At 41.7% G+C, this 13,155-nt stretch overlaps 1 protein-coding gene across 1 annotated transcript in view; it reads left to right on the top strand.

The window, feature by feature from the left end:
* Positions 1 to 473: 473 nt before the first annotated feature.
* LOC134878185 (protein shisa-8) overlaps positions 474 to 13,155 on the top strand; it is a 100,558-nt gene continuing 87,876 nt past the window's right edge. The window contains exon 1 of the mRNA XM_063904061.1: positions 474 to 1,039. Within this exon, the coding sequence (XP_063760131.1) occupies positions 474 to 1,039 (566 nt within the window). The remainder of the gene's footprint in view (positions 1,040 to 13,155) is intronic.

Genomic DNA, 13,155 nt, shown 5'->3' with positions numbered 1-13,155 from the left:
GACGACATATGGCTTTGTGAAAGGTGACAGTTCTTGAATTTTGGAATATTTTTCTGCTTCGATAAACACACACCTACACACATAACTTAAGCTGCCAGGCACTGTGGTGATGAGTCTGTGCATGTGAGTGTCTGCTCACAAGGGACACATTCACTCCTGTTGAGATGGGAGATTGATTTCTTGCACTCACTTGTTCCTCTGCCCCTCGACGACAGTTTCCCCTCCTGTAACTGTTTGCTGTAAAAACTCCCTCTACGCTAATTGAATGCTCTTTGTTTTTCTTCCAGGCATGCATACTGTATATAGGTTAACACCATGTATCCATTACACCTGTTATCTTTAGAGATTCATTGACCAAAGACGGATATTTAACTTTCTTTTTCTTTGTTGTTTTTTTTTTTTAAACCTAGGAGCTTTACTATCATTTCAAATTACACATCACGGCTTCCAGAAGACACTGGAGTAGATCCAAGATGGCCACCTCCGTGCATCCACTCTTGATAAGCCTCTCCCTGGCCATTCTCCTGGGACTGACCTCTTTTGGGGGACTGAGCTCTTGGCCCTCAGGTCAAGCTTTGGCACAGGTTGCTTCCAACAACCAGACGACAGAGCCCTCTATGATACCCGAGGCGGCGCTGGCAACGCCAACACCGGAAGCGGAGGACAAAACGGCTCCGTCGAACGGTGGCCGCTGCTGGGGTTACTACGACGTCATGGGCCAGTGGGACCCGCCCTTCAACTGCAACGTCGGTATCTATCTGTTCTGCTGTGGCTCCTGCTTCTACCGCTTCTGCTGCCAGTTCAAAATCCACAGTTTGGACCAGACTTCCTGTTCCAACTATGACACGCCGGTCTGGGCGAACACCGGGAAGCCGTCAGAACCCGTCACAGAGGTCCGAGAGGAACCGGACAGGGATCGGACCCACATGATCGTGTATATTATCTGTGGAGTGGTGGCCATCATGGTGTTGGTCGGGATTTTCACCAAGCTCGGGCTGGAGAAGAGTCAAGGAGGACAGACCGACATGACCAATTCCAGGTATGAAGTGAGAGTGTTGGATGGATGATGTTGGGCGAGGATAATAACAAGCAGATGATAATGGTTTCGCTAACCACATCATCATCATCATTCTGGTGTTGATATATTGAGTTTCATAGGACTATCTTGAATGGGAGGAATAGTCTCTGTTGCCTAGGAGTCATTCAATTGAGGAAATACGTGTACTGTAAGAAGCTTTATTTCGTTTGTACATTTATTCTTTACATTTGTTTGTACTTTTTCTAGAATTTTCTGCAACAATTGATGTAACAAAGATAAAAAAACTGTGGTTCTTTGATAAAAAGTACGAGTTGATTACGCCTCCCAAGCTTTTTCCAGCAATAATTACCTAATGAAGCTTAGCCACAGTTGGGAGGCGGGGATAAGTTGTCACCCAACAAATCACACCAGTCTGCCTTTAGTAAGTCCAGTGCCTTTAATATAACCAGTGTGTCATATTCCAGAAATAGGAAATAAGAGACATTTAGGTTTTTAGCTAGCAACAAGCAGACAAATTAGAGGCAGGTCAGCTTTGGTGGAGAGCACATTTGTACCATGTTAATAAAGGATAACCCACTAATAAACTCCCAGTAAGTCAACTAACAAACAGAGCCGCACATTTTCAACGTGTTTCTGGGATTTCTTACCTTTATGTAGTCGTTTAATTTTAATTGCGGTCCTTTGTACTGCTCACTACTGGAAGAAGTAATTGCACTAATGATATTTGTTACTGAATAATGCATTACTGCCCCACCAATACAGACAAACAAAAACAGATGTGCTTCTCCGCTGCAGCACAGTGGGGTTTATGCATGTACCTGTGTGAATGCCCGCCTGCTGATGTGTGAGAAGGTCACCGGCTGGGTTGTGAGTCAAGCGCCTGAATCACAGCAAGGTGATAATTGCTGAGACTTTTGCATGCAACCACCAGGGAGCAACGGACATAGTGATGGAGGAGAGGGAGGGACCCTGATGGAGGTCAGGCGATGAGATGGAGATCCCGAAGGACAGATGTCGGGTGATAGTAAGGGAGGAGTTTGGGGGGGGGGGATTACAGTGCTGCTGTGTTGTCTCCCACATTGATGGGTGATTGATTGCTGTGACACAACTATGACTGTGGCAAAGCGCGGCCTCCAGTGAACGAGGGGAGAGGCGTTTTTTTTTGGGGAGGGTGGAATATTGAGCTGATCCGACTGGAATGCAGCCAACGGCTAATTCTAGTACCGAGAATAGGGGGTGTGTATTTTTGTTTGTGTAAAAGGGAGATGAACATGAGGGGGATGGTGGGTGTGTGTGTGTGTGTGTGTTTCTGTGTCAGGCCATGGGGGTTACTTTAAAATCCTGTCATTACCTGATCTCCTCCAGCTCCCAGGGGGGTATGAGAGGAGGAGGATGATGGCGGTGGACATCAGGACTTGTTAGTGTTACACTGCCATGAGCCAAACATAACACAATGAGAGCTGGCACCTCTTCACACACGCTCTCCCCTGAATCAGACAATTATGTGTGAGGCTTTAAACCTAGATCAAGGAATTGTTTTGGAGATATTTCTGGAATGGTTTGGTCTGTCCTCACCACCTCCAGGTCAGAGTGTCAAAAGATACTCTGCATATGTCTTGAAGTTTCTCCGAAGTGACATCTGCTTCCTCCGATCAGCGGGACAGATGTTGGCAGGCTGAAGTGTCCTCGAGGAAGACACTGAAACTCTGCTTGCTTGACCGTTCACTTTGACCTTCCTGGTAGAAAGTAAAGAAGATCATTGGTATGAGCCTATATGCCAAACTCGAAGGCCACTGGAGTTCCACCAAGGTCGTTTCCATAGTATGAAATAATGCCTGTACTGTATGTGCTTTGTTTTTTGGATCCAATCCAAAATATGAATGAGTTTTTCCTCCTCCCATGCTCCGTTACATCCTTCCTTCAAGTTCCTGGAAAATTGACATACAGACCAACAAACCAAACGAGAGGTAGTGAATGAATGCGAATAAATTGTATGTAGTTATTTTACCAATCGTGTACAATTTTAAATTTCGCCATCAAAGAAAAAACTGTCTAAAGTCATTTATTTTATTTCCATTTGTAAATTAGAAAAGACCTGCCCCGCTGCTTTGATTGATTTTGTATGAAATTGCAACACTAAAGAGGTCAAATCTCTTCTTGAATCAACTTCTCTGCCAGAGGGTCGTCAATCAGGGCTTAGCATGGTCTTGCTTTCGACCAATCACATTCCCAATCTGGCTGAGGGGCAGATGAGAGCCCAATAATGGACAATGGTGACACCAAATTTGCCCTATAAACCAATTAATTGCATCTCCTTAAAGCAAAGCCAAAATCTAAACAGGTTTGGTATTAATTAACTGTGAACAACATGTTTAAAACCACATCTTTTGTAAGTAGTGTCCTAATTGCCCATTTTCCCCATCTAAACAAGCAGATAATGGAAATGAAAATAACACCAAGTGAATCGGCTGATAGCAATCACAGCGATCTCTGTGCGTTTACAGAAAAGCAGTTATCGAATCAAGTAGACTTTGACTGAGAGAGGGTTTTTTTTGTGGCTGATAAATGGATGGATAACATCTTAAGAGAGGGGAAATACGGGCCTTTATTTAGTCTATTCAACAGACTTACAGTATTTGCTCCTCTGGTCATATTTTCTCATTTATTCCCATCATAATTGTCATAAAAATCTAAATTGTCTCAGCACAGTCTTCTGGTGTTTGGGGCTGAACACACATCTCGGAGGCAGCACTTAACACACGTTCAGTAAAAGATGCAAGTAAAAACAGTGTTAGAGATGTATTATATTAAGATCATAAATGTATGACTGAGACAAACAGAAAAGGAACATTTCTATCAAAAATATTAGAAATTGGGCTAGGTTTTTAAGTTTTCAGGAATAAAATAACCACCAAATGGCTAAACGAATTGCCCAAACTGTCACTGAACAAAACACTGAATTGAATTTCAGACCCCAATTATAAGAAATAGAGTCAAGGTTTTGGATATAACCAGTGAGACAAAAACCCAGCGAGTTTCTCCGCAGACTGGAGGAGCCCTGGTGAAATTGTTTATCGTATTTTAAAATTCATTCTCCACCTGCATACATTTGACTGCACTTTCACTGCGTGCGAGAAAGTGCAGTTGGTGTGTGTCTGTGTGTGTCTGTGTGTGTGTGCACTGAACGAATAAATCCAGCCACAAAGCTGTTAAGGTGGTAATGCGCTGAAACCCTGGGTCAGGCAATCACAACAGCCAGCGGTGCAATGATGTATAGCACAACCCCCCCATCCCCCCCTTTGTGTCCCATCAGTAGCCCTGCTTCTCACCTCCCAAGTGACTGTTTTTGTTTTGCTCTCAGTCTGTCGGCTGCTGCGTCTGTTGTGTGGAAACTGCTGCAAAGCAAAATTAAAAATGAATCACACCCTTTGATTCAGCGCCGGGATTTAATCTGCCAGCCCAGAACAAGTTTTTATTTTCTCTTCTTCTAAAGTAACGACGGCTCAGCTCATCATATTTTACAGTTTGAATCACTGGAGGTGAAGGGGGGCGTGCAGAGGGAGGGAAATGGTACGACCATGGCCTTTCAATTACTCGTAAACAGGTTAATATAGCGGCCCGTGAATGAGTCCTAAACCTGGATATGAGTCAGCATTTTCCCTTGTTTCTTTTGGTGATTAAAACAAACTAAAGACATTTTTGTATTTTGTTCTACGACCAAATACGATAGTAAATGGGTAGGAATCCCATCACAATGCTTTCATGTCAACCTGTGGCAAAAAGCTCAGACCAGCGGGCCATGAACACTGCCGCTGTTTCAGTGGTCGCTGGAGCAGTTTGGCGTTGGCCAATACATTTCGTTACTCAAATAAACCAGTGATAGCAGGTGAAGCATCCAACAGGCGCATCGTGAACAATCAGATAATTGGGTAACATTTAAAATCCTCAGATCTACAGATACATGTTTCTTACTGGACTGGAAGGGTATACATAATCTGGATAGTAGTTAAAGATATCTGTGGAATAAAATGTATTATAAATAATCTAATACCAAAACCTACAGCCGCGGAAAGAATTAAGAGACCACTTCAGCATGATCAGTTTCTCTGTTTTATTATTGAAAGGTATGTCTTTGTATTCTATAAACTACTGACAGCTTTTCTCTGTGTTGGAATTCAACAGACACTGGAAAGGCTGCCATAGATGTAGAGATAAAGATTCAAGAAACATTTGGAGTGGGCTCTTCATTTTTTCCGGAGCTGTATGTTGCCCTACACTTCATTTTCATTCCTGTTTTGGTGCCAGTAAAAACATATGGCTGAAAAACATGTATTTATGAACATGTGTACCATTACATTACCAGTTGATTGGTGTAGAATCCTGTTTTGGGATGAATTCCGTGTGTATACTGGGATCAAAGTCCAAGAAAAACACAGTGATATACATTTTAATTCACATGGCCCCCCATTTAAGTACCTTAAATACTACTAAACCTTAAATGTGTACTTAAGTAAAGTTCTGGTATACTTCCACCACTGTTTATATGGCTTGCTGTCATCATGGCTGTCTCATTAATCCAAACTTAATAAGTCCAACACAAACATACATTTTTTAGGCAAGCTCTCCTAACTAATCCTGCATGTAACACACACTTTATGTTGCGTAATGAGAAATGCTGACTAAGTAGAATGATTAAAAACAAGTAGTGTGTTTGTAACCTTTATCAGAGACCTTATTAACACCTCCATCGTAATATCGCAGGGAGAACAGCGAGGTATTACTCAGCTCAAGTGTGTTTGTGGAACAAGTGACCACTTCCCACGCAAGTTGTAGACAAACACACACACACACACACACACACACACACACACACACACACACACACACACACACACACACACACACACACACACTCACTCAGTTTAATAATATTGTGCCACTTATCCTAAATTATTCCGCTGAAGAGCCATGTGTTCAAGGGCGCAGGCGATTGAATGACCCACCGGGGACCCAAACAAGCGTTTCCAACCGGCCATTGTATTGTGTTTCATCTACAGCGCTTTTTCTATTTCCTTTATTGTGCAGCCGCAGTGGCGCTCTCCATCATCGCCTCTGACAGGTGTTTGGAGCCGAGAGATAAACACGTGCACACGGCTCCGCTCTCCCGTCACACCTAGCGGACAAATACATCTCAACATGTTGTGGTGCAGCACACATTATGTATTTGTGTGGTGGCATTTGGGGGTCAACAAACTCAGCTTCTCTTTCATTTAGATCAAACGTATTCAGGAGCAAAAACTAAATGAAAACATCAAATAAGAAATGACTCATTAGACAATTCCGCTCAAAGAGAGTCGTCGTGGATGTTTATAAAAGCGTCTTCGGCTTCGATGCTGCTCGTTGGTTGGAGCGTTTGATATTCTCACCTTGCATTAATAAGAGCTTGTGTTTTTTTTGTTTTTTTGGGGGGGAAATCAGTGAGGATGGTTAAGCTCATGTCTTCCTCCTCCATGCTTAATCACGACCCAAAATAAACTGCTGCAGCACGCTTCATACGGAAAGCACGCCTACACACATTTGTATTTCAACAGCTTATTAGTTGAGACTCAACAAAGCAACTGTTTTGTTTAACACAATTCCTCTAGAGTATTGGTGACATTTCAGGACCACACCTACATATTCTCACACTATTTTAGCATGGATTGAATACCTAATTCAAGTTTATAGAAGAATATTAGCAGTTTAAATATAAAACATAGATAAATGTGTCTATTTTACAAAAAGTTTGGTGCAATACTTGAGAAAAAAAAAAACCCTTAGCAGTAAACATTTACCAGATATAATTAATATTGTGTAATATAATGACTTACACAGCTATTTTAACCCTCAAGAAATGTCATATTTCATGTAGGAAGTGTTGAAATATAATAGAATACATTTAATCAAGCACTGTAAAATCAGGAGGTACTTTTCATTAAAGGTCCCTTTATATGAATACCCTCTATAAATGTATATTATGCACCATTTATCTGCTAGCTACTTTGCAGATAGAGACTTTGCATACAAAACGCATGATTATCTTATCTTGTGATTAATATTTATATATATTAAATGACCCTACAGGATGTAAGGTAGTTAAAATCGCTGTTATATTTCTAATAGAAATCAAAATGCCTTGGACGTGATGATAATTACTCGTATACGTAACTTACAAATCTGAGTACTTCTTCCACGGCTGGATGTGCACATACTTCTTTATAGACAGAGGCGTGTCCCATAGAAGCAGGTGTTGCAGTTTGATTGTAACTCCGCACCACACCTCAGTGCAGCAGAGCTCAGAGAGACGGATTGCTGCAGCGCTGAAGTTCCTCCGCTCAACTGTTGCTGCAGTGGCTTCACGACACTTTCTGTCATGCCTCCACCTCCGACTAAACCCTGAGCAATTGTCCCATTTCTCCCTCTTTCTCTCCTTCCTCCAGTCTCCACATTTTAAATAGTGAATCCAATTATCTGCACTCCTGCTTCTTCTACTCCTCTCCTCCTTTTTCTCTTCATGTAGAAAACGTGTTGCAGACATCTGGCCGGTGTACGTGCGGCGGCAGATGGTCAGATTTAAACGGAAAATGACACGAGGTTTTGTATATTCTGTTGGCTCATTATGCATCATTTTAAATAAAAAATAAATAAACAAAAGCAGAGAAAAGTACTTTAAAATGAGTGAATGCAAGGCGAGAGTATTTGACAGCAAGGCAATTAAAAGTGCTTTATTTAAGACACAAAGCCATTGAGAAAACACATAACAAAAACAAATCAAAATACAGAATAAATGGAACTCATCCTAAGTGTTGTACGGCTCTCATTAGGCAGATTGCAATTTCAAAAACTGGATACAAAATTAAGAGATAGTGAAAGAAAGTCTTAAACGTGACCATATACTATGAATTATGGTATAAACATAATAGTGTAAGAAGACTAAGAAGAGTCTTTGCCTGCCAATATAGTTTTCTAAATGCTAAAATGATATTGAATTATTGAAAAGATTTTATTGATTTATTTATACATTTTTGCTAAAAAGTCATACTAAGAGAGGTTGCTCTGTTTGAAGGTCCCCTATTATGCAAAATGCACTTTTTGCTGTCTTTTATACATTAATATGTGTCCCCGGTGTGTAAGGAGACTCACAAAGTGTCAGAAAATACAACCCTCTCTCTCACATCTCTAAAAACGGGGCTACAAACGAGCTGATCCCGATTTGCTGCCGATATGACGTCATATCAGATGTGTGGGCTGGCTTTACTTTGAACTACTGGCAACGTCCCGCCCACGTGACACTTCCCAACCTATCGTCCGCAATATACAGTCGCGAGCTGAATCCCCTTCGCAGCACCTCTGTGCAGGATGTCTGCAGGAGGGACTCAGAGTTGTTGTATATATAATACATGTCTCTGTTCTAGTGGTAAACACTGAGGAGTGTTTCAGAAATAATGCTTGATGTGGTTTGGAACATAATATGGGGTTTAATCACGGCAGCGTTTAGCTGAGTTTCTCCGTTAGAAACTTCTCTCTTCAGACAGAGAGAGATCATGACGCTCCAAAGGGGCATGGCCAGCTTCAGCTCAGCTCAAATTTAAAGTGACAGGCACAGAATCAGCACTTCAGGAACAGGGCTGAAACAGAGGGGAGGAGGCATGCTACAATGGGTGATCTGTGTGGTATTTTGAGCAAAACACTTCAGACATGTTTTGTATAGATGTTGCCCTACAATATATTGTTGAAATATAGCATGATAGGAGACCTTTAAAGGGAACATCCTGCCCTAAGGAATTTCTTGCATAGTCCGTGTCATTTTTCAGCACAGAATAAAACAAATTTCACCCACCGAAAGCAAAACAGAGTCTTTAACCTTCCCGACATTTCCCTTTCTTCCCATCTATTTACATTTAACATCAAAATTGCAACAGCCCGTCGGTCAGCTTCCTCCTCTCTGCCTTGATTTTAACTCGTAGCATCCAAACACCTCTATTCGTCATCCTACGTCTCCCGTGTGATATATTTATACCACACCACAGCCCACACACCCAAATGACCAGATATTTTCCATATGACACGCAGCTAAAACACCATATGTCGCTTTCTGTTTGAAAAGAAGACAAAATATGAGCTAATAAGTGTGATTACTCCATAATGAGGTTTTATTTTACTCTGTGGGCTGCTAACAAGGATCCCTGTCACTTCTGACTTTGTAATTTGAAGACGCTGTGGGAGGTTTGTGGGAGGCTCCATTGTTAGTGTGTGTGGATAGATTCCCATCCAACAATGTTTTGCTAACTCCTCAGAACTGAAGGCCGTGTGTGTGTGTGCCTCCCTGTGTAACTGTGTGTGTTTTAGTCGCCATGGAGTTTGAGAACAGGCCGTCCAACATGGGCTGCGTTTTCACTCCAATGATCCTGGTAATGGTCTCGTCCCCGTGTGGATTGACGCTGGCTCCAAGTCGCCCTGACAGAAAATCAACTGCTTAGATGTCGCTGTTTGCTGAAGCGCGCGTAGTAGCAAGCATTATCACTCACTGGGTGCTGTAGCTGGTCGTCTCTCTTTCTCCCGCTCCTCCATCTCAACACTGACACATCCATCTATCTGTCTGTTTCTATCTGTCTGTTTATCTCATCTCTATTCACTGCCGTCCCCACTGTTCGTATATCAAGCATTTCTTCATTTCTTTGCAATTTGCCCTTCAACCCTCTGCTTCCTTCTCATCTTTTAATATCTTTCTCTCAAAGCAGGGGAGAATAATGAAGCATTTTAACTCAGGGGGGGATTGCAGGTTACCCTGAGCAAGTAAGGTATTACATAGCCCACTGTTCAAACTATGCACATTGATCATTCTTACTTTGAAAATGGCCTGTTAATACAGAAAATAAATGGGAAATGATTTACCGAGTTAATCACGAAGGCCCCGATAAGGAAATCTAAGTCTAACAAAGGTGAATTGATGATCGGCGCTATGCCGTTGGTATCAAATAGACCTTTACTCATTTACATTGGGTAAAGGACGTTTGGTAAGTCAACTTCCCATCTCGGATGCTTAATAGAGTGGTGCAGGGGTGAAACATTTTAGTATGCCGAACCAGATTAGCATTCTACGGAAGAGGATTAGGACCACATGAAAAACATGTTTTGGTTAAACCCATTATTTACAGAATTAGATTGGGGGGGAAATAAAATCGACCTAGCATATAAACCAACACACTTGCTGCGAGCTAAACATGGTCTGCCATATTCTAACACCTTTGTTTTTACGAACGCCAAAACAACACATACAGATTCATAACTCACCTTTTGTTCTGCCATTTGGAATATGGTTTCCTCCGGGACCCCTCTGGCGCGCAGAAACTCCGTTACCTCCTCCATTTCTCCGTAGTGCATTATGAGGGTCTCTCACTGAAGTTGGGCCACTACAGGAACCCGTACTTCTGACTTTAATCCCAGAATTAAAAACAATAGGTTTTTTTTTCATTGGATTTTGGAATATTGACGCAAATAAGATCTTTCCAAACCCACCTTTATGATACGTACAGGTTTTGTGCAGCAGGATAATCTCACATATTGAGACTGCTGAAGCGTAAGTGCAATTGCGAAAAGTAACTAGCTAATATTAGGCATAATCAGTCACATGACCTTACATCAGCGCCGCTAAGCTAAAGGTGGACTTTTAGTGGTCTCATTAGGACCCTTGTTAGCAACTGCAGATCTCTACAGAAAAAGGGAGAGTAAAATAATTGTAATTCAGAAATCTCAGTTTCAGTGTCAGCCTGCAGCCTGCCACTCGTCCACCGGCAGACCCACCGGACATCCATCCCCTATTTATTCTCCGTAAAAACAGAGCTGTCTCTGCTGTCTGAAGCTCTATTGGACACCATCTTCATTATTTGAGGTAATTATACAGTTTTTGACGAAGAGAAATATTGTTTTCCGGCATCACTTTAACATTTGGCGGGGAAAATCCACATTTTGGTTTGAGGGCGCACGCCCAAAGTAAGAGGATGCAGCACAACCTGGCTGGCACTAAACCCTGTTCTGTATACACCTGATCTTAATGATAACGCCTTTATTTATCACCCTACGCCCACTCCTTTCCCTAGCTAATAATCAAACACTTTATTATCATTCTTCTAATCTTCTTATGAGCAGCTCATGATGTGCTAATAAGGGAATTGCAGCTATATTTACTCACTCATCTCTTACAGGTTGTTATTAGTAACGGACCTCAACCAATCTGTTTTGTTGCAGGTGGGTGTGATTATATGTTTTTTTTCCTTGCTCTCATTCCCATCTTGCCCCTCTCATGTTCTGCCCATCGAGGCTCTGAGTAATCACCTCTTATCTCTGAACACCGTCGCACCAACACCAGCGCTTAAACGTAGAAACAGATCCATCCTCTTTGACATTCATCTTTCTTATCCTTCCATCTCTTCCTGTTCTTCATAGTCCCCAAAAAATAATTACCTGCTAGCTGGTATCACCCAAACCCTCGTACGTCTTCGGCGTTGTGCTGGGACGGAGATGAAACAATGGCGCCGATGCGCGGGAACTCAGGAGGGGGAACAGGATGACACAGCGAGGAGGAACTCTCTTCTTTACTTTGCTCTCTACTTTCATCCCTTACCATCATCCCCGTTCATGATCTGTTTGCGTTTCATATTCCTATGCTTGTGCTTGTCCCATTCCCTGTCGGGCTCTCGTTGTCTTGATCCTTTCTTCTGTCTCTCTACTCTATTTCTAAGCCCTATTTCTTTCTTCAAAACTTTTTTTTGGCAGAACAGTGTTGGAACAAGAACTCAAATCTTTACTCAATCTTACTTTACTCAAGAAAGAGTAGCAATACTTCCTTATCTATAAAAACAAGTGTATCTATTAGTTTAGTTTGTTTTTTGCATTAGCCAATAATCTGAGTCTGTAAAGTAACTCAATCTGTGATTGGTCAACCGCTTGGAGATTTCCCTTAGCTTATCACGTGCAATATGTTGGAGTACTAGCCAATAGAAGTGCTTGTGTTTCACAGTGATGTTAGTATGTTACAGAAGTAAACAATGGAGTTGAATGGAGGGGTTTCAGGCAGGGGGGGAGTGTGTGGGGGAGAAACTGGGAGGGATCTTTGGGATTTTAGCCTTTGCAGAACATGTACAATGCACACAAACTTATATAACACACTACAGGAAAAGGAAAATCCCCAAAAAGCATAATAGGACCCCCTCCAATTTTGCATTATAATCTGAATCTGTTAAGTAATTTATAACTCAAGCTGTCAAAGAAATGTAAGGGAGTAAAAACTGCAATATTAGCTTTCCAAAATGTGGAATAGAAGTATAAAATGGACCAAAAAAAAGGGTTGGATTTAAGTACTAAAGTAAATCTACAAATCCTATCATTTTTTAAACATTATCATTCATAACGGTCACATTGGCTGGTCTTCAAAACCACTTAATCACTTGTACACACACATCTATTCACACACACACACACACACACACACACACACACACACACACACACACACACACACACACGATAGCACACACAGACTTGTTGCGACAGGCTGCAGAGTTCAGTGCCTATATATGTTGAGACCGATGCAGCAGTTGTTTCTCACCTTTCAGGTCTGAAATCTGGGTTATTCCTCTTCCTTTCATACCAGCTGCAGGAAGACACGGAGACAAAGAGTTCTAGAAACAATTGAACTAGAAGGTTTCCATGTTTTCCCCAGCTGTTTTCATCCTCTCAATTAACCAGGTTGTGCACTTCACTTGATATTAACTTCAGCAAAACGGCTCGGTAAAGACCTTACTGTTCAGTAGCTGAAACAGAAACAGTCAGTGATCTGATTTCAGAGGAAGAAATGTCTTTTCATTTTTCTTAAGCACATTTTTTTAAGGTTATTTACTTTAGTGTTTCCATTTCCCCCCAAAAATTCAGTTAGTTAAATCATCTCAAGGTAGAAATTCTCAAGCAACCCAGCAAGGGATATACAGTGTATGCAACATTAGCCTTACACACTGTAGGCCTCATATCAATAGTGATATTGCCCATTTTGAATACTTTTCGTGCTTTTAACGTAACTC

This window comes from Eleginops maclovinus, chromosome 16, assembly GCF_036324505.1.
Source record: "Eleginops maclovinus isolate JMC-PN-2008 ecotype Puerto Natales chromosome 16, JC_Emac_rtc_rv5, whole genome shotgun sequence".
NCBI lineage: Eukaryota > Metazoa > Chordata > Actinopteri > Perciformes > Eleginopidae > Eleginops > Eleginops maclovinus.
This window is presented reverse-complemented; position numbering and strand designations above follow the sequence as displayed.